This window comes from Halichoerus grypus, chromosome 3 (assembly GCF_964656455.1).
Source record: "Halichoerus grypus chromosome 3, mHalGry1.hap1.1, whole genome shotgun sequence".
In the NCBI taxonomy this organism is placed as follows: Eukaryota; Metazoa; Chordata; class Mammalia; order Carnivora; family Phocidae; genus Halichoerus; species Halichoerus grypus.
The window spans coordinates 192,307,661-192,330,386 of record NC_135714.1 but is presented as its reverse complement, the minus strand read 5'-3'; the positions used below and the strand labels follow the sequence as shown (position 1 = coordinate 192,330,386).

General features: G+C 36.5%; 2 protein-coding genes across 2 annotated transcripts in view; one reads left to right on the top strand and one right to left on the bottom strand.

Annotated features, from left to right (window-relative positions):
• Window positions 1-5,370, bottom strand: part of UFSP2 (UFM1 specific peptidase 2) — a 19,319-nt gene extending 13,949 nt beyond the window's left edge. The window contains exons 1-4 of the mRNA XM_036070596.2: window positions 5,222-5,370; window positions 3,688-3,766; window positions 825-1,008; window positions 677-743 (exon numbers count right to left, since the gene is read on the bottom strand). Of these exons, the coding sequence (XP_035926489.1) occupies window positions 677-743; window positions 825-1,008; window positions 3,688-3,751 (315 nt within the window). The 5' untranslated portion in view covers window positions 3,752-3,766; window positions 5,222-5,370. The remainder of the gene's footprint in view (window positions 1-676; window positions 744-824; window positions 1,009-3,687; window positions 3,767-5,221) is intronic.
• CFAP96 (cilia and flagella associated protein 96) lies at window positions 5,331-22,726 on the top strand. Its single transcript, XM_036070601.2, has 8 exons — window positions 5,331-5,757; window positions 8,034-8,214; window positions 9,950-10,169; window positions 11,172-11,309; window positions 11,414-11,489; window positions 14,479-14,658; window positions 20,573-20,742; window positions 22,531-22,726. The coding sequence occupies exons 2-8, from the start codon at window positions 8,115-8,117 to the stop codon at window positions 22,577-22,579; spliced, it is 933 nt and encodes a 310-aa protein (XP_035926494.2). The 5' UTR covers window positions 5,331-5,757; window positions 8,034-8,114; the 3' UTR covers window positions 22,580-22,726.

Genomic DNA, 22,726 nt, shown 5'->3' with positions numbered 1-22,726 from the left:
TCATCCCATAACCAATTCATTTCCAAGGATCATCCATTTTATCCCCTAAATATCTCTTGGATCCCTTCCCTCCTCTGTTACCATAGCTGCTGGCTTAGTTCTGCTTCTTCTGAAGTGGCCCCCACCTAGCTCTCCAACCTCATGTCCACCCTATTTTCCCATAACAGCCTAGGAAAACACGGTAGTGTATTAACTTCGTACAACTTCCTCCCCTGGAGTAGCTCCAATTTTCATCTCCAGTATTTGCCAAGTCTGTGGCATATGGCAGGTCCTCAATAACACTGGTTCAAAAAGCACCAGAACTAAGAACAAGGTGAAGAAAAGTAAATCATTTATTGTTTACTATCTCACAGCATAATGTGTCTCTGTCATGTTTCAGAATGGTTCCTTTTTATTTTTAAGTAATTTGCAAACATACTTGAGCTGTGTATTTTTGTGGGAGTACAGAAAGCATCCCAAAAAAGGTATGTATTAAGATATGTGTTAATATGGAACAAAAGCTTAGACATGTAAAACAGAGCTACAACCTCGGACAAGTCATTTATTCTTTCTGGACCTCAATAATCTGATCTGTAAAAACTAAGAGAGTTGCATTAAATAATCTCTAAGATCTCACTCCAGTCCAAATCCAAGGATTATAAATTTTTAACACTAAGAGGACAGGTGATTTGCTTACCATGTCTGATAACTTTTTGTCTTTCTTTCTCATAAATTTTCGTTTGGTATCTTCTTCCTGTTCAAAGCTAGATGTTTAATACACAAAGATGTTTATAATATGAGACGACATTTTGAAAACATTTCTAGCAATTTTCAAACATACTCACTGAATAAAGCGCATTATGTTCTTACAAGCAGAACTATCACTCAGTTCTCCTGGAATGGTGTTTATGTCACTGTTAGGCCATATGTACACTGAACTGTGGCAAATTCTGAACACAAGTGCATTTGAAGAAAGCTTGGTTGACAGGTCACTCAGCACATGTTTTAGTGCTTTCTTGATAAATATTTCTAAATTAAAAGCAAATAAATAGAAGTTAATGAGAAAAATCTTAAACTTTTCAACATGAATGATTCCAAACACACAAAAGTAGAACACAGTAAAATTGACTCCCAGATAACTATTCTGCAGATTCAATAATATTAAAAAAAAATTTTGCCTTTCTTTTTAAAAAATTGAGATAAAATTCACAGACCATAAAATTCATCCTTTTAATGTATACAATTCAGTTGCTTTTAGCATATTGACAAGGTTTTACAATCATCACTATCTAATTCCAAAACACCGTCATCACCCCAGAAGAAACCTATACTTATCAGCACTCATTCCCCATTCCTCCTAACACTGACCCATGGCAACCACTAATCTACTTTTTGTCCCTATAGATTTGCCTATTCTTAACACATCCTATAAATGGAATTGCACATTATGTGTCCTTTCATGTCTACCTTTCACCCTGTATAGTATTTCCAAGATTCATTCATATTGTAGCATTAATCAGTACTTCATTTCTTTTTATGGCTGAATAATATTCCCCTGAATGGATACAACACACTTTGTTTATCCATTCACAAGCTGATACATATATGGATTGTCTCTTTGCTTTCTGGTTATCATGAATAATGCTATGAACATTTGTGTGCAAGTTATTGTGTGCATATATGTTTTTAACTCTCTTGGTGAGGTGATCACTTAAAAGTAAAATTGCTAGGTCACAGGGTAACTCTATGTTTAACCTTTTGAGGGACTGCCAAACTGTTTTCTAAGGGAGCTGCACTATTTTATATTCCACCAGCAACGTATGAGGACACAAATTACTTTCAAAATACCATATAACTTGTAGCAATAAAACTGTTGAATGAAATTCAAATTTCTTTGTAGTTCTTTTTCTCTTTGGACTCTATCCCACTAAGAATACAGTACAACCAAAGTACTGTATTCTAAAGTCAAAGTTTTTTCTGTGTAATGTGTCATTAACCTGACACTTGTCTGACTTCATTTTCAGGGATTTCTTTTTAATTTACAATAATTTTTGGAATATGTAAAACATTTTCATGGTTCAAGAAGATATATTTAAAGAAGACAATATATACTTATTTTAGCTTTATATTCTTAAATCCTAAACCCATTTAACCTGGTGGTTAAAGTATTTATTTAACTATCACACTGATATCTTGATAAATAAATACCTTGGGGTTGTGCTGGAAAAAAGATTACTTATAACAAGTCAGATTTTAAGACATCTTGATGTGTTTCAGAAGGCCAAATTTAAAGATTTTCAGCTACACTACAAAAGACAAACATAATTCCTGGATTACCTTCTGTTTATCCCTAAAGGACCAAGAGGTAAACTAATCTGAAAAAACTGTGATGTCTTTAAAGTTAAGCACCTCCTTCCTCTATATTTTCTCATTAATGATTCCCTTCACTCAATGTTTGAAAGAGTTTGATATTGTAGGAGTAATATAATCAAGTCAGAAGACAAACTCAAGTATGTTAATTACTTGGTAAAAAGTATTGCAGCCCTTGTTTACATTTGAAATTACATTATTATATCTACTAATGGATTAATTATACTTTGCAGTAAGTTCATAGTAAAGTATATCTTCAATTTATATGGAGTTGTGAAATATAAGGCTTTAACCACACAAGTTAACATATTAGAGAACTACACTTTACTAATAAGATAGGCCTGGAAATGAGTTTGATTTAGTCTTTGTAAGATGGTTCTCATCTGGATGGCACATTAGAAACACCCAGAAAGCTTACTGATGCCTGGGTCTCTGTCCCAGAGACTTACTTTCATTCATTTGGGAGTGGGGATTCGAATGGACCAAGATTGAGAGCAATTTTTTTTAGCATAAAGGGATGAGTCAGAAAGAACATTCTGCGTTCTCTCCTTCCTATTTCCACAGGGCCAGCTAGTGACCTTTACAAGGAACTTGGCACTTTTCGTTCCTTATCTTTCTGAACTTGTCTGTGGTTTCTGACACCACTGATCATACTTTTCATGAGTGATTTTATTTATTATCACGGTGTTAATGATCATCCTTCAGAGATATTCTTTCTCTCTAGTCCTGACCACCCACCCTCCCCTAAATTTCAGATTCAAATCACCCGATGCCTGCTGGGAATCTGCACTTGATATACTCTGGTATCTTAAATGAAACACCTTTCAAACACAACTCATCTTCCTCTTCTGATATTCTTTACTTCTGTTTGTGGCCTTAGCCCAAGTCAGAGATAGGAAGACATCCTAGAATTTGCTTGACACAAACTCTGCTGATATTTCTCCCATAGAATTCTTATACCATTCCAAAACAACATAACTTTCAAGAGGGTGGGCTCTGGAGACTCAGGGTTATGTATAGGTGCAAGTCTGCAATCTACATGCCTTGTTTACATCGTGCTCATTGTGGATATTTGTATTTATTGTGACAATTTTCTGCCAGTGGGCAGTGAAGTTTTTTTAAGAAAGGGGATATCTTTTTCTAATTTGCACAGAGAAGCCTCACAGGCTAGCAGTAGTGCTGGAACACAGTGCCTGTTTAAATCCAATTTACAGAACTCACTAACCACATGATTTGAGTTTATCCTCACTCAGTTTCATTTGCAAAATGAAGAGGATCCCAGTATATTTCACCATCAATTTTATAATAAAAAAGGAGAGTTTTTTCGGTCAGACCTACCATTAGCAGTAGCTAGCTGAAAAGCTAGGTCAAGGCCTCCTCTTATTCTGAAGAGTATATCCATAGTCTCTGAAATCACCTAAGACAGAGAACCGAAATTCCATTGTAAAACAAAACAAATTCATTCTCATACAAGTGAGACTCAATTCTACTTCTGGAAATTTGTTCTAATGAAATAAAGTTCAGTAAAAATTTAACTTTAATAAAAAAAAATTGGAAACTACCTAAATAGTTATTAATAAGAAGTCAGTTAAAGAACAATACTACCAGACAAATATTAGGCAATCATTTGAACAATTTGCACTATGAAGAGTTCTACAGTTGCCATTTGGACAAAAAATATTTAATGACAATGAAAAATACTGAAGAAGACAAAAGTTAAAAAGGCAAGAGCACTTTAACTCTGTATGATTTTGCACAATGTAACTAATCGCTCAGTACTTTTGCACTCTTCTGTAAAATTGGAAAAATCTACTATTTCATAGGGTTGTTGGGATGATTCCACAAAAGATCTTAAGTGAAAGGACTACAACCTCCCTAGGCTTCTGAACTGAGATCCTCTCTGAAGAAATAATATTTAAGCTGAGATGTGAAGGGTAAGTAGGTATGAGTATTAACAATTGCAAAGGAAAGAGGGGGGTGGAGGTGGGAGAACCCATTCCAGGCAGGGGCACAGATTGGTGAAGATCTGCTTGAAAGAACACTTAAGAGACCACCACAGATGTTGAGATCTGATGGCGACAAAGACAGGGAAGGTACGAGTAGAGTAAATGACAATTGACAGCCATGTAGAAATAGAATGCATAGGATCTAATTACTGATCAGATGTTCAGGAGTTGAGAAGTGGACGATGTCAAGGATGATTTCCAGGTTTTTGGCATGCACAACAGGGTGGATTTACTGAAATGTGGATCATTGGACGAAGAGCGGGTGTGGGATGAGGGGAGGTAGAAATAAGGAGTCAGTTTTGAACTTGCTGAGTTTGAAATACGGATCAATTATCCAAGTGAAGGTAGATATAGATCTAGAGCTCGGAATACAATTGCCAAATCTGGAGATACAAATTTGGGAGGAGGCACAGGGTGTAAAGAAAAGCATCCTTGAAGAACACTACATCTAGGATAGGGCTTGGAGGACCCCGCTGAGCAATCAGGAGGGAAACCGGGGGAGTGCGACATCACCGGAGCTAAGGGAATAGAGTATTTGAAGGAAGTCACTCATATCTTTCCCAGGTCCAATACTTCAAATCTTCAAAGACGCCAAATAATCCCTCGTTCACAAAATGCATTCACAAGGAGGAGGCGCGGGGAGCGCAGGTCCCACCGCGGCTGAACTGGGATAGTCTAGGCTGTGCGGGGCAGTTTCCCTCCGGCTCTACCAGGGAGAGACCGAGAGAAAGGCGGCCCAAACCACCGAGTTCGCAGCTGCCACTGTGGGCCCCGGTAATGCCAGCTCCTTTCAAGGGCTTGGACCCGCGGCGGCTACGAAAGTCCGAGGGGAAACGCAGGGGTCGATTGCCAGCGGAGGTACTCACCAGGTCTGCTACGTGGCTATGACAGGGGCGCTGACGTCCGCGCAAGGGCTCAGCACGCTGGCCCGGAAGTGGCGTTTCCAGGGGCGGAGCCTGGGAAGGCTGACTACAACTCCCAACATGCCCCGCAGCAACGTTATGGGGCGTACCTTCCCACAGCTCCTCGCGGATGGATAATGGGGCGGGTAGCAGAAGTCTTCTCAGTAAATTCTATTGGTTGAATCCTTCGCATTCTACCCACACTCTTAAGTCTTTATGTATGTTCCTCGATGCGGCTTCGAACTCTCCACATATCCTTCCGTAGCGTACTTTGAAACGAGTTCTCCCGTATCCGAGGCAACGCGTCACAATAAACACCTGCGGCCACAGTCAATCTCGGCAGTGCGCGGAGCGTACGGAGGCGCTTCGCAGCGAGGCCTCGTGCGGGAAGCGCTTGCGCGAGGTGGCTCGCAGCACCTGTCGCTCCTGCCGCTGAGTTAACCCGGACCCGACCTCAGACGACCTGGTCCCGGCTGTCGGACCGGGTGTCCTTCTGAGAGGTGACTTGGTCCTCGGGGCCGCAGGGTGCTGGCCTTTAGATACCTACCTACTCCCTACCTGCTCCGAGCCTGTTTCCTTAATGGGAAATCTTTTTCCTGCCCCCTCAGCCAGACGTTTTCCGCCCCTCCTTCAGCGCCCCCTCCCTTCGGCGCTTTAAGCGTGAGGGACCTTACCAAATTCACTTGTGCTACACTGAATTACGTACTCGCCCGCTTAGACTGGAAGCTCCCTGGGGCCAGGAGCCATGCCCTTTGCAATGTTTGCCTAGCTTCTGTCAGCGAGCCTCACCCGGGGTGGGGGGGGGGGTTGCAAAGTGTTAAATGAATGAACGATTCTGTAAATGTTGCTCAAGAAGAGTTAAATAGTGGACAATTTCAAGGCGGGAGCTTCTTTCCTTTCCTCCTCCGCTCCGTGGCTCGCTTTGTTGTGTGCCAGGCGCTGCGCAGGCCCTGGAGACGCGGTGGTAAGGGAGAGTCAGACTCACCCCGGTTCCTGCTTCCGTGGAGCCAACGGCTGAGTGGGGAAGACGGCTGTTAATTCAAGGATTCCCGCACCTTGTATGTGAACTGATAACCCATTAGATAAACCATGGCGAGGGCTTGGAAGAAGTAGTACAAGCTATGAGGTAATTAAAGAAGTGATCAATGAGCTACACGATCCGAAGCATCAGTGTTAACTGGGGGGGCTAAAGGAGTCAGCACGGTGAAGTACTTGCATGAAGTGAAACAGCGGGTGCCATGGTCCTGTGGCTGGAGCGAGTCTCATCGGAGAACTGAAAGAAGACAGATGGAGCCCAGGGGCCAGGGCGTGGGGTTCCCATGGTGACAAATGTGGGTGATAGCGGACCTTGTGAGCCATTTAAAGGGTTTGAGCCCCTGTAGCAGCACAGGAAGCCCTTGTGGTCGGGCAGTGGGATGGAGCTTTGAAACACCCCACAAATGAAAGTAGCACATCCCAACTGACGGACGTTTGCTTTTAAAACAGACCTGATCAGAGGAAGAGGTGGAATGGGGGGAAATGGAAGCGTATCTTCTTACGCTTTAGTTTAACGGAGTCTTCACTTGCGTCTTTGATATTACCTGTTAGCAGTGTGGTGCTCAGAGGAGCCACAGTTCCAAAGAGGCAAGTGTGTGTAGTGTCACCGAAATTCAAGGCAAAAGTTTCTTACCTTGGATTATAAATTGGGAAGCATAAGCCAGTGTTTGTTTTATTCAGTAATGTATGCCCAGTGCCTAGATCTAGTTGGTACTTAAAAAATATTATTGGGGCGCCTGGGTGGCTCAGTCCGTTAAGTGACCCACTCTTGATCTCAGCTCAGGTCTCGATCCCAGGGTGGTGCGTTCAAGGCCCCCCCAACCCCCTTGGGGCTCCACGCTGGGTGTGGAGCCTATTTAAAAAAATATATATTTCGGCTCCATAGCTCAGTGGTTAGAGCACTGGTCTTGTAAAAAAATATATATTTCATATATGTATTTAAATATTTAAATATATATATAATGATGAAATCGAAGCAAATATTCCTTAGCTCTTTGATCTTCCTTTCCAGAACATGTCTAATTAAAAAAAATTAAATAAATACTTGAATGTTTAATGTGATATTTCAAAAGAAAATTCACAATTGCAGTTTAGCCTTTAACAAGTACTCTTAATTCTTTGTGCATTATCGTTTGTTGTTCTTAATTTTTATCTTGCCTAGACAATTGTCCTTTCCCATCCATCCCCTTTGTGAACTAATTTTGCCAGTGACACATTTCTTGTTTTCATTTAAACTTGAGAAAACTCAAGAACATAGGATAACACATAATAACTACATGTGTTGTGCATTCTGAAAAACTGTTAATTTCCAACATGAGAGACAAAGCAGTATGTTTAAATCATTTGATCTAAACTGAAAGTGCCCCCTGCCTTATGTAATTATGATTTTTAAATCTACTTTGAACTTCGCAAAAGAAAGGTGCTGTTTACACAGTATTTATACTATACAGTAACAATTTTATCATTTACAACAGATGAATGGCAATGAGACAGATGCTGTCATACACATGTCTTTGGAATTTGTGGATACTTCACCCAGAGAATCCAGGGGAGGATTCATGGTGATAATTTTGAATGCTGTTATTCCCCTTCAGCCCCACAAAGTAGATTATTTCCCCACATAGTGTGGGACCATTGTTTTATAGTGAATGCTAATTCTCAGACTGAAAGTCATTTGGACTGAAATTTAATAATTGCCTTTTTCCTAAAATTTTTTTTTCCTGTATTTTTCAATGTAAAGCAGGATTTTGCTATAAAAGAAATAGCCATAAAGAACCCTTTGAAGTTGTCGATATAGAGAATACCACCACAAGAAGCAACCATGCCTGTGGAAGGAGGGAAAACTGATATGGAGAGGATTGGCCTCTTCAGTGAGATGGAATATGTTACTGTTGGTGATAAATATGTGTCATCATTTAATCGTAAGTATATCTGGTTTTCTTTACAGCTTAATAGTGGATATTTTCTATATCATATTTTGGATTTAATATTTAGGTTAAGTGGTATATTTTTTTTTTTTAAAGATTTTATTTATTTATTTGACAGAGAGAGACATAGCGAGAGCAGGAACACAAGCGGGGGGAGTGGGAGAGGGAGAAGCAGGCTTCCCGCAGAGCAGGGAGCCGGATGTGGGACTCGATCCCAAGACCCTGGGATCATGACCTGAGCCGAAGGCAGACGCTTAACGACTGAGCCACCCAGGTGCCCAAGGTTAAGTGGTATATTTTAATGCTCTATATTTTAGAGCATTAAGTTTAAAGTTGAATAAACTTATGAAATTTCGATAGAGTTAAGAGACAATTTTATAAGAGCTGGAAGTTCCTTTCACTGGGATACCCTTCCTTTGTGTATTCTCTGTCATAGGTAATTTTACTTCTTTCCAAAGGTGCATGGCAGTTTTCCCTCAGAATATTTTGTTTTTAGCTTATGGTTTCTCAGATGGGACACTCTGTTATGCAAGCAGCATTTACATTTGCATCCCAAAAGGCCATCCATGATTACTTTCCTGAAAAGTGAAATGCTAAGTGAACAGCTGAGGGACTTTTAGAAGAGTCATAAATAATAAAGAGCTAACGTAAATAAACATTTTAAATGTCTCAGTTAAATTTTTGGCTATTCAATGACTCCTTTGTTACAAAAAGAATACACTGACATGAAACATCTCCAAGATATATTGTTAAATAAAAAAAATCAAGGTGCAGAATTGTTTATTATATATTATGCTAAGCATCAAAGATGGAAAAGGATGTATATGAAAATATTCATTGGGACATGTTTAAACGCTCTCTGGAAAACAAAATATCATGATTTCCTGTGGGAGAGGAACTGGATGTACGAGTGTGGGAGGAAAATTTATTGTAAAAACATGTTATTGAATTTGGAACCATGTGAATATATTACCTTTTCAAAAATTTAAGTTAAAAAAATCAGTGATACAAATTCATATTTAAATAACTGGTTGATTTAAGGATTGTTTGTACTTCAAAAAAATTTTCACATTGCTGAAGGACTTCCCAAATTGAGCTCTCCTAGATCTAAATTATAAAAGAAGCTCTAAATACTTATAAAAACAGCCTTCTAAAAAAATTACTGAGCTACTAGTATTTCATTGTATAAATATATCACGTTTATTTATCTGTTCTCCTGTTGATGGAGATTTGAGTAGTTACTTGTTTTTGAATATTACGAATGAAACTGCTGTGAAAATTCTTGTTCACATCTTTTAGTGAGTATAGACACTCATGTGTGTTGAGTATATATCCAAGAGGGGAATTGCCTCAGTTTGAGTATGGAACTCCCTTCCCTTCAACCTCAACACACACACCCACACACACGTACTTGCTGATAATCTCACACAGTGTTTTCTAGTATATAGATGGGGAAGCATTGGATTAAATGCTTTTCATGGTCTCTTCCAGCTCTAAAATTCAGAGTCTATAACCAGGACCTAATTATTAAAATGATTCAGTAGAAACCTCTTAGGTCTTATAGTCAATATAATCTGCAACACAGAGCTTTCAGTGAACATTTTGAGACAGCATTTTAGAGCTCAAAACTCACTGGCCCCAATCCCACAGTTTGAAACTTTTCTCAGTTATTTTTCATGTTCTTTAATTATTAGCTCAAAGTTATGATATTCCTAATTTATTTTTAAAGGACCCTTTAATGAGGCTGCAAGCAAAAATAAACAGATGCTACCTGGGGGATCCAAAGAAATGTCAAATCTCCAGGCAGGTTATTTTGATCCCCATTTTGTAAGGATATTTGAAGGTGAAGGCTATGTAAATCTGAATCAAGTGAGGAGACGGCATATGATGGAAGAAGCAAAAAAAAATCTAGGCAAAGCCTTCCTCCCTAGTAGTGGAGATAAAAAGCCGTAAGTGTATGGGGGAAAAGTCATAAATACATCTGCCCATTTCTCTCCTCTAGCCCAAATTGAGTCTTTCTCTGGAGGACTTAAGTATGATTCATTTTTTAAAATATGATTTTTAGGATGAACTTCTCTTAGGTGGAGACAGTTATATTGGGTGATATAAGTTGACAGGTAGTTTTGATTAAGTAGATCCTCGTCTCATTAACTTTTGATTATGTCATTGCTATTTATGTAATAAAAGCTAATTAAATAATGCAAATACATTTGTTTGAAAACCTTGAAAAAACTGCCTTGGGTCATCTGTGCCCTTTACTCTTTTTTCTGCTTTGTAAAAACTTTTAAAAAGTATACATAAAAATTATTAAATTAGGAGAAGCCTTTTTTGATAAAGAAGATAATTTATCAAGACATGTTATTTAAAAATCATTGTGAAGATACATGCTTGGAGTTTAACAATATTTTAGTTGTGACAGTTGTCAATGTGAAGGTTCATTTTTTTTTCTTACCTTTAAACCACTAAACAAAGAAAATCATATAGTCTGTTACATTATATTATATAGCTGAACTTTATGATATGACGTTAATGCACACTCTGTAATGTTGACTCTGTAGAATTTGTGATGGATGAGGATTGGTTGAAGGCCAATTTTGTGCTTAATTGTGGTGGGTTTTTTTTGAGGTTAGTAAAACTGCAATCTTCTGAATTAATGGAAACTATTATCACTGCCTAGAGATTATGAAATTTTGTTTATGTGGTACATTTAAAATAAGCATAAAAAATTAAAAACATTATCTCATCTGAAAATTTGTGACTTTGGAAAATGGGGGAAATTAGATTAAGAACTAAAAAAATTGGTTGCTTTTTTCTTACTAAAGTTAGGCAAGTCAATTCCATCGCATGTATTTTGTTCCTTTTTCAGTCATTTTTTATAAATTGTGATCAAATATGTATAACAGAAAATTTACTGTATTATTTTGCCTCCTTTTTTAAAAACTGTATTTAAGATGTGGTTTAGGAAGCTACTATGGAACATTAGGCGGTCCCATGCCATTCTTCAGTGCACAGTTAAGACCCAGAGAAAAATATGAGGCACCTGGAAAGAATTTATACACAAACCCAGGAAAGAAAGGAACTGGATATGGGTAAGATATTTTTCATACTTTCATATCACTTATTTTAAACTTAAAAAAATAAAATTTAAAATTTCTGAATCCTAAAATCACCATTACTTAATTTCCTTCCTTAGCTATGCAAATATTACCATAGGTAAACAGTTTTCACACTCTGCTGATTTCTACGATGCACCCAAACTAAATTATAAGGTAAAATAATCTATTTTAACTTTCTTCAATCTTTCTTTTAGTTGACCTAGAGAATTCGTTTGTGATCTGATTATGGATTGTTTTATTTTATCAGTATTTGTATTACTAGGGCAATGGTAGACTGATGTTTATGAATTGTGATAATTTTACCTTTTTGATATTAGATTTCCATATCTTGCTGTAGATCTTCTCAGCTCTTCCCAGGCTAAGCTTTTATCTCCTGCTATAGTTTACCACATGTACCTTATATCTCTCTCAAATAGCTATGAGGCTTCTGTTAACTTGGCCTGATCAGCTATGTCCTGTTTTGAGTAGAAGAGTCATGTCCTAAGCCTTAGCTATATTCCCACCACACCCTAATATCTGTGGCTAAGACAGTAGTGGTAGTATCCTTGGCCTAATCAAGCCGTTATGATCAACAAATGGAATGCAGGAGTGATAGGGAGAAAAGAGAAGGTGGAAGGTACAGAATGGATGAATACCTACAGAAAAGAGAGAGTGATAGGATGAGAGGAAAGTACTCTATTAAATGACAGATATAAAAGCTAAATGTACTGGTATATCCCTCTACACTCATTTTATATAATATTTGACTTTGAATGAAACATAGTCACTTATATAGACAAAGCCTACATGGGAATGAGTAGAGGAAACCTTATAAATTTTGGAGCAGTATCAACATAATTTAACAATTTCAATATAACTTAAAGGAAACTGGCATTAATGAAAAGTCAAGTTTGGACATTAAGCAATAGAACTTAAATGGCAAGCATTTTATTAGTTTTAGGCATGCAGTCTTCAACAATTTTGCCATGGTGACTTTAAGCAGCAGTGGGGCCACGAGATAGAAGGATAGGAGCCATTTTTGCAAAGGGGTGTGTCCAAACTCAGGAAAAGTTTTCTATTAAATTGGGCAGAAACATTGGTCATTTAATAAGCATCTTTGTTTCTATGTATGGATTATTATAAAATTATGTATAAGCCACTTTTCATCTGTAGGAATAGTAGTAATAACACATAATATATAAATACACACAAGACAGTTTTATCAGTGACTCAGTAATTAGTCTTTTTTTTAAAAAAGATTTTATTTATGTATTTGAGAGAGAAAGAGAGACGGCATGAGCAGGGGGTTGGGGAGAGGGATAAGCAGACTCCCCACTGAGCAGGGAGCCTGACAGGCCCCTGGGATCATGACCTGAGCCGAAGGCAGACACCTCACCAACTGAGCCCTCCAGGCACCCCAGTGATTAGTCTTTTATCCTAAACTTTATGTGCATGAAATACTTTTCTCTCCTAATAGTAAAGTTCTGTTTTTATTTTCAAAACTTATTATTTATAAGTCAGAAATTTTATATATATTTTTAGAATTTTAAAGAGATTACTCTGTTGCATTCTTGCTTGTTTCTTACAAGAAATCTGCTGCCATGCTGATTTTTGTTCTTTTATATGTACTTACTGTCCTTTTTTCTCTAGCTACTTTTAAGATTTTCTATGTTCCTCATTTGAGCAATTTGATTATGATGTGCCTTGGTGGTGTTTTCATCTTGCTTCTTGTTCTTGGGGTTTATTGAGCTTCTGGGATCTGTGGGTTTATAGTTTTCATCAAAGTTGGAATATTTTCAGCTATTATTTCTTCAGTTAATTTTTCTGTTCTTCTGTCTTTCTCCTCTCCTTCAGGGACTCCTATTACATATGCATTAGATCTCTTGAAATTGTCCCACAGTTTATCAGTGCTCTGTTTGCTTTTTTTTTAATTCTCTTTTTTCCTTCTCTGTATTTCATTTTGAATTGTTTCTTTTTCTGTGTCCTTAAGGTCACTAATCTGTTCTTCTGCAAGGTCCAATATGCTATTAAATCCATCCTTTGTATTTCTAATCTCACACATTGTGCCTTTGCTCTCCAGGAGTTCTACTTGAGTGTTGTTTTTTTTTTTTTAATATCTTACATGTCTCTATGTAGTTTTATGAGCATATAAAATACAGTTTAATTATTGTTTCTATTTCCTTCTCTGCTAATTCTGACATCTATGTTAGTTCTTGGTTGATTTTGAATTACTGATTTTTCTTCTTGGTAGAGGTCATATTTTCCTACTTTGTATTATTAGTGATTTTTGATTGGATGTCAGGCACTGTGACTTTTACTTTGTTGAGTGCTGTATGTTTTTTTGTATTATAAAAATTCTTGCGCTTTGTTGTGGGATGCAGTGAAATGACTTGGAAACAGTTTGATTTTTTTTCAGGTCTCACTTTTAAGATTTGTTAAGTGGGACAGGAGCAATGCTCAATCTAGAGCTCATTATCCCTGCTACTGGGGTCACCCCTTTCTGTGTGCTCTACCCAGTGCCCTGGGAGTCATGTTTTCCAATATAGCTGATGGAATCAGAACTCTTGCCAGCCCTGTGGTAAGAGCCAGACCCTGTTACTTCTAGTCTTTTTAGGCCGTTCTTTTTTTGGCTTTGAGTAGCTTCCTCACATATATACGCCGATTCATACTCAACTGAATACTCTAGGGCAGGGGTTGGCAAAACAAACACAATATTCTAGTAAAAGGTGACCATACTCTAGCAAAAGGTAATCTTTAAAGCATTGCTTTATGGTAACCTGTATCAGCATCACCTGGGGTGACTGATAAAACGACAGATTTTGGGGCCATCTAGCAAACCAAGAGGATTAGAAATCTCTGAGAGAAGAGCTTGTAATATGTATTTTAAATAAATTATCAGGGGATTCCTATGAAAACTAAAATTTGAGACACACTGCCCCAAAGGATAAATGGAATGGTTAAATTATCCTTACCACTGTGGTGTGGAAGAGGAGATCTCTTTTGTATCATAGAAACAAAATAACAACTGAATGTTTTAGAGAAGTGAACCTAGCGGTATATATTTTAAAAATCTACATGCTTCTGTTAAAATATAAAAGAAAATTTAACTGTTACTTCTAATTTGAATAATTTATGTTATGTAATTTCAAACTCTGATTTACAGAAAGAGAATGAAGAACACCATCGTTTAGTTAAAGGAACACCTTTCAAGTTAAACCTTTACCCAAGGGAATATTTTGATATCAATCCTTATTCGTTTGAGAAGTCTTTACCACCAATTAAAAAAACAGAGAAGAAAGAATTACTTGCACACCCCTTTAAGCCCTCTTCTCCGGGTAAAAAGGTAAGTTAAAAATTTTAGAATTAAAAATTATTACACATTATAAAGAATTGTTTTTTTTTCTGTCACATCATTTTATTAGCCATGTAAATAATAAACCTCTGTTTGTTATTCACAGTAAGAATTGTGAAATTTATTTTAACAAAATTATGAAAAGTCAACAAAGCCTGGCTAGTGTAGGGAATAATGGAGCTCTTGAAATGAAATAATTACTAATCACTTTAAGTGTATTTGAGTTTACAATGGATTTTCTCAGTGCCTCTCTAGATCTTAGGCATAGTTATTCATAGAACCATGAAAAGCCAGACCATCTTTTAGTTTTTGAAATGTGATTAAAATGAACGCTCTCCTACTCTGCTGAGGTTTACAAGTGTGAATAAAAATAAAAATGCTTCTTATTGTTTATAAACCTTAGTTTATACTTTGAGTCTTTTGTGCATCGCCTATTCATTTTCCCTGAAGATTTTCTATTAGGATATTTGTCTTTTTCATGTTGATTTGTAAGATCTTTTAATATATTAATGATATTCTTTTGTCATTTGTGTTGAAAATAATTTTTTTAGTCTGTTGAATCTTTGACTTCAGTTATGGTATTTTGTGCTATTCAGAAATTTAATAAATTTGTAGTCAAATTTATCAGTTCTTTATGCTGAGTTTTATGTCATTCTCAGAATGACTTTCCTTACCACCAATATTATAAAAATATACATTCTTGATTTCTTCTATTAGTTTTACCCTTTTGCATTTAAATCTTCATTTGAAATGTATTTTGACATGAGCAAGGTAAGGATTCAGGTTTTATCTTTCTCAAAATCCAGGTTTTTTTCTCTCAGAGATTTTATTTATTTATTTGAGAGAGAGGGGAGAGAGAGAGAGAGAGAGTGTGCTCAAGCGCATGTGCACAAGCTGAGGGAGGGGCAGAGGGACAGGGATGAGCTCAGCTTGATCCCAGGACCTTGGGATCACGACCTGAGCTGAAGGCAGACGCTTAACCGACTGAGCCACCCAGGCGCCCCTCAAAATCCAGTTTTTAAGGTAGGATGAAACTTTGAGGGAAGATGTGCTCTATATCTTGATTACAGTCATGGTTTCAAGGGCATATACAGCTCTCAAAAGTCATAGAATTGTAAACTTTAAGTGGGTGCAGTTTATTGTATGTGAATTAGACTTCAAGAAAATTGGTTTTTTAAAAAGCCAATTGTTCCAAATATCACTGATAGAATTATTTTTAATACCACTGCTTTGAAATTGCACCCTTGTCAAATCAAAACTCCCATTTTTTCCCTTCAATTTCCATTTTATTTGATGTTTATTTCTACCTATACCAAGTTACTTTTAATTACTATTACATTTTAATTTGGGATGGTCTAATTTCTTGTTACTCTTTAAAAAAATTACATTGGCTAATTGCCCATATTAATTCTGTAGAACTTTGAAGTTATTTTCTAAAGCTCTGGGGAGAAAGATGTTTGGTATTTTGCTCAAAAGTTAAATCTTCAGATTTTTGGATGTATTAGCCTATTTATGATTTGAATCTTCTGATCTAGAAATAAACTACTTATAAAAACCTTTAGTTACCTTGTAGGATTCTATATTTTACTTCACACAGGTTTATATATCTTGTATTTTATTTCTCTTTATTTTAAGGCTCTGGTCAACAGTTTTTTTCCCATCATATATTCCCTTATATAATTTATCTTTATAAAAACATTTGATAATTGGCCATTTCATTAAGTTTTCTTATGTTCTAATGGGTATTATCTTGATTCTCTTTAGATTTTCAAATATATGATTACATTCTCTGCAAATAATTTTGCTCCCTCCTTTCCAGTATTTATAGCTCTTAAGTCATGTTCTTGTCCAGTAGCTTAGGTTAGCAACAGTGGCCATCTTTTGCCTTAATCTCGAATTTACTGAATTACTTGAATTTACTCTAGTGTAAATATTTATTCATATTTATAGATGCCAAAAATAGGGATAAATCAGGAATGTATGTAGAATTATATTGAATGTTTTGGTGTAATCTACTTAGACTATATATTTTTTTCTCTCTTTGACTTGTTATAAGGTGAATAATAATAATAGATTTCTTGGGATGAATCCCACTTGGCCATGTTGTATTAATCTTTAAGTGTACTAGTTTACCTTATTTGTTAATTTTTTAAGTATTTTTTGCATCAATAATTTTAAGTGTAACTGGTCTGTATTTTTTTTTATATGCTTTGTTTTATTTTGTTATAAGTAGATGTTAGCATAGATTCAAAAGAATCTATGTGTCCTCAATCTGGAAAACTTGAAATATTACAATTATGTCTTTTAATTTTCATTTATATTTGGCTTAGATATGTAAGATAAAGAATGCCTACTTAAATGGCTTATTATGATTCTATAGAGTTTTCTTGGTAACTATATATAATATAAAGATTAAAATTGTGGCAAATCAGCTTAAAAAGTCAAAGCAATTATTCGTTTTGTGTACAGGTCAAAAAATAACTTTGATTGACTTTTCTTAATAGACTATAAGAACAGTATAAAGTAGATCACGTTTTCTTCTCACCTTCTGTTTCTATGTGCTATTCCTTATTTTTAAAAATTTTTATTTTTAGTATCTTTTTCATCATTGACTGATATTTAATAAACTCTTGTTATGTCAGCCTCCCAATTGGACAGATCTTACCTTTGGCCTCTTCTCTGAGCATCCTCTGGTTTTGAGCCTCAGCTCTTTTAAGGACTGTATCAAAATATATTTGACCTAAGTCTTATTCCCTCAGTAATAGGCTCACCCCTTAACTAGATGATAGCTTGATCTGGTAAACTCTTACTAAAATATTAATACTTGACAAGAGTTTGGAATATTACTTCCTTATAAACATTTGCATTTTAATAGAGAACTTTTGGAAATTACAGTGTCTTGCCTCGTAAAATTGGCGGCAGGGAGACTGCTGGTGTTTGAACAGTACAGGTGTACTTAGTTTTATTGGGCTTTGCTTTATTGTGCTTAACAGATACTGTGTTTTTTTACAAATTGAAGGTTTGTGGCAATCCTGTTTTGAGCAAGTCTATTGGCGCCATTTTTCCAACAGTATTTGCTCACTTTGTGTTTCTGTGTCACATTTTAATACTTCTTGCAATATTTCAAACTTCTTTATTATTATTATTATATTTGTTATGGTGATCTGTGATCAGTGTGATCTTAGCTGTTACTATTTTAATTGTTTGAGGGGTGACATGAACACCACCCATGTAAGACGGCAAACTTAATTGATCAATGTCGTGTGTTCTGACTGCTCCATGTACTGGCCATTGTCCTTTGGGCCTCCCTCTTTCCTGAGAAACAGCAGTATTGAGATTAGGCCAATTAATAACCCTACAATAGCCTCTAAGTGTTCATGTGAAAGGAGGAGTTGCATGTGTCACTTTATTATTATTATTATTATTATTTTTTAGAGAGGGAGAAAGAGACAGAGGTGGGGAGAGGAGAGACAGAGGGAGAGGGAGAGAGAGAGAGAATCTCAAGCACACTCCCTGCTGAGTGTAGAGCCCTACAGGGGCTCGATCTCATGACGCTGAGATCATGACCTGAGCCAAAATCAAGAGTCAGAAGCTTAATGGACCGAGCCACCCAGGTGCCCCACATGTCTCAATTTAAATCAAATGCTAGAAATGATTAAGCTCAGCGAGAAAGGCATGTCAAAAGCAGAGATAGGCTGAAAGCTAGGCATCTTGCGCCAAACAGTTACTCAAGTTGTGAATGCAAAGGAAAAGTTCTTGAAGGAAATTAAAAGTGCTACTCCAGTGAACACATAAATGATAAGAAAGCAAAATAGGCTTCTTGCTGATGGAGAGAGTTTTAGTGGCTAGAAGATCAAGCCTGCCACAACATTTCCTTATGGCCAAGCAAGGCCCTAAGTCTCTTCTATGAAGGCTGAGAGAAGTAAAGAAGCTGAAGAAAAGTTTGGAGCTAGCTGAAGTTGGTCCATGAGGTTTAAGGAAGGAAGCCATCTCCATAACATAAAAGTGTAAGGTAAAGCAACAAGTGCTGATATTGAAGCTGCAGCAAGTTACAGCTAAGAAGACTTAGCTAAGAGAATTCATAACGGTGGCTACACTAAACAACAGATTTTTAATGTACATGAAACAGCCCTTTATTGGAAGAAGATACCATCTAGGACTTTAATAGCTAGAGAGGAGAGATCACTGCCTGGCTTCAAAGCTACAAAGAACAGGCTGGCTCTCTTGTTGGGGGCTAATGCAGCTGGTGACTTTCAGTTGAAGCCAGTGCTCATTTACCATAACCTAAATTGTAAGGCCCTTAAGAATTATGATAAATCTACTCTGTCTGTGTTCTATAAAGGGAACAACAAAGCTTGGATGACAGCACATCTATTTGTGACATGGTTTACTGAATATTTTAAACCCACTGTTGAGACCTACTGCTCAGAAAAAAAAAAAAAAAAAAGATTCCTTTCAAAATATTGCTGTTTATTGACAATGCATCTGGTCACCCAAGAGCTCAGATGGCAATGTAAAATGAGATTAATGTTGTTTTCATGCCTGTTAACACATCTGCTCAGCAGCCCGTGGACCATGGAATAATTTCAACTTTCAAGTCTTATTATTTAAGAAATGCATATCAAGGGCGCCTGGGTGGCTCAGTTGGTTAAGTGACTGCCTTCGGCTCAGGTCATGATCCTGGAGTCCCTGGATCGAGTCCCGCATCGGGCTCCCTGCTCGGCAGGGAGTCTGCTTCTCCCTCTGACCCTCCCCCCTCTCATGTGCTTGCTCTCTCTCATTCTCTCTCTCTCAAATAAATAAATAAAAAATCTTTAAAAAAAAAAAAAAAAGAAAGAAATGCATATCATAAGGCTATAGCTGCCAGAGATGGTGACTCCTCTGATGGATCTGGGCAAAGCCACTTCAAACCCTTCTGGAAAGGGTTCACTGTTCTAGATGCTCTTAAGAATATCTGTGATTCATGGGAAGAGGTCAGAATATCAGCATTAACAGTTTGGAAGTTGATTCCAACCCTCATGGATGACTTTGAGGGGTTCACACTTCAGTAGAGGAAGTAACTGCAGATGTGGTGGAAACAGCAAGAAAACTGGAATTAGGAGCCTGAAGATGGGACTGAACTGCTACAATCTCATGATAAAAGTTTAATGGATGAGGAGTTGCTTCTTATGTCGGAGCAAAGAAAGTGGTTTCTTGAGATGGAATCTACTCCTGATAAAGATGCTGTGAAGATTGTTGAAATGACAATAAAGGATTTAGAATATTACATAAACTTAGTTCATAAAGCAGCAGCAGAGTTTGAGAGGATCAACTCCAATTTGAAAGAAGTTCTACTGTGGGTAAAACATTGTCAAACAGCATTGCAGGCTACAGGGAAATCATTCATGAGAGGAAGAGTCAATCAATATGGCAAACTTCATTGTCTCATTTTAAGAAATCGCCACAGCCACACTAACTTCCAGCAGTCACCACCCGGTCAGTAAGCATCCATTAACATCAAGGCAAGAACTTCCCATCAGCAAAAAGAATATTCACTGAAAGCTCAAATGATGTTTAGTATTTTTTTTTTTTTAGCAGTAAAGCATTTTTAAATTAAGGTATGTACATTGTTTTCTTAGACACGATACTACTACACAGTTAATAGACTACAGCATAGTGTAAATATAACTTTTATATGTACTGGGAAATCAAAAAAATCATTTAACTTGCTTTTTTGTGATATTCACTTTATTGCAATTGTCTTGAACCGAACCCAAAGTATCTCTGAGGTATGTCTGTGTAGACAACTTTCTTTAAATGTAAAACCACCTCTATAGACAATACACAAATATGTGTGAACTTCTTCACAGTCTAATTTTATTAGAAGCATTTTACAAAACTACATCAAATTGTCTTTTATTTGTAGGCTGGTGGAATGAAGGCAGGAACATTTGACCCTTACCCTTCACATTCTGCTGACCCTTATGTGGTTAAATTGGCAAACCAGATTTCCAGCAAAGGTGCTAAGATTTTCCACCCACCGAGTGGACCAAAGAGCAGACCAATTGAAAGTATAATGACCTTGAATGTCAAAAGGTAGTAATATCTTACCTTAGCCTGTAAACTAAGAAAAATTGTTTTTGACTTTTTGATCCCTTCAAAATAGTATCTCCTATTTGTACATACTTTAAACAATGACAAATCTGGGTGTCTTTGAAAATCCCAGCTCCTTTTATACAGAAGTTCTTCCTTGTGGAAGTTCTTTCCCATGTTCTGAAATTTCTAATTGAAAAAGCTTAATTTATCTGTACAAACTATTCTGTTCATAATTTTTAAAGCAAATCTGTAGTATCTTATGAGTTGTTTGAGACTGTTTAGATATTTATAGTTCGGTTAGCAGTACAGATTAACATTGTTTGTTTCTCAAAGGGTGTTTTTGATCTTTGTTAAATTATTATCTTTATGTGGGCTCCAGGCTCTCAGTAATTATGAAGAATTCTGATGACACTTAAGACTTCTCTCCTTAAGTTTTAAATAATCTTTTATGAAATCTTCTAGGAAATATTTTGGTTAGTTAAAAAAGCTATTAACATCAGTTTATAATACTTTGAAGAAAAGTATATTGCTAAAGTATTTTAAAAGTTCAATTTTGCCCACGGTTTGAGTACTCTCAAAACTGAAAAGAAGTTCTCAGGAGTTCAGAATGTAAATTAGAAAAGGATAATCCATCATTCCTTTTTTGTGTGTGTGCAAGATCATGAATAAGTGGAAGAATTCATTTGATTACATTTCTATCTATTCATTGAAAAAGTTTTAATACCAATTAAGCTAATTTACGTATTTCTAACTTCAGTGTAATCATACACTAGATTAGGTAAAGGAGACCAAATTCACATTCTTTTCTTTTATTAAAACATCTCAGTACATCTGTATCACTTGTGAACAGTGATTATAATACCAATCTTACTGTCCTGTCCCCAAAATAAGACTGCTCATCATTATTTATGTAATTTAACTGTTGTCTAAAGGCATAATATTCTAACGGGGCTAGTTGGTGGAAATGGGAATATATGGAGTCTTCTTTTCATGTCCTTTGATCTTCCTCCTTTGGCAAGCTCCTTATCTATCAGTACTCTGCCCAGCTCTGTCTATGTAATATAGAACAGAGAGTAAAATTAGAATTTTCTTCACCACACTCACCCTCAAATAGATGGGATTTTTGGGGGGGTGGGGGTGGGGGGGAGGAGGTAGTTTCAGCTTTTCTGAGTGTTCTTTTCTATCCAGAGAACAGAACTGAGAAAGTTCTATGATATGTATGTTTGTAGCAGAGAAAAGAATAACTGATTGCTCTTTTGGATAATCAGAAGTTTATCTTCTGTTTAGTAATTTTGAGTTTATTGATACTTTTTATATTATCACAGATATTATCCTAAAGCAAGTTATAGCTTCTTTTACTCCAATTTTATTTATTTATTTAAAGCTTATTTATTTTAGAGAGAGAGCATGCAAATAGGGGCAAGGGCAGAGGGAGAGAGAGAATCCCAAGCAGACTGCACCAAGGATAGAGCCCTGATGCAGGGCTCCATCCCACAACCCCAAGATCATATGACCAGCCAAAATTAAGTCAGATGCTCAACTGACTGAGCCACCCAAGGACCCCTTACCCTGATTTTAAAATTAATAAACCTCTGGGTGGTATTTAAAATTGGTCCTCCCAAACCAATTTTTCCTTCTTAAATTATATTTTAAGTGATGCTTTTTAATCTGGTGAAAGAATTTGGTTTTTGATGATTAGTTTTTTTATTGCAAAACTTTTTTACAAGAATGTACAGATATATTACCTGCACCTAAAAAATTAAATGTGCATTTATTTTCCAATTTTAGGGCACTAAATACGAAGAACTACAAGACTGCTTCAGTACAGTCCTATTAGCATTCGGAAGACAAATAACTTTCTAGGTTGTGACTACCAGTAATTCATTATGGAGTGCTAATTATTTGCATAAAACATAAGATGTGGAACATATCTCAAACATTTAAAAGATATTTAAGTCTGCAAATCTAATATTCTTCCTTGTTT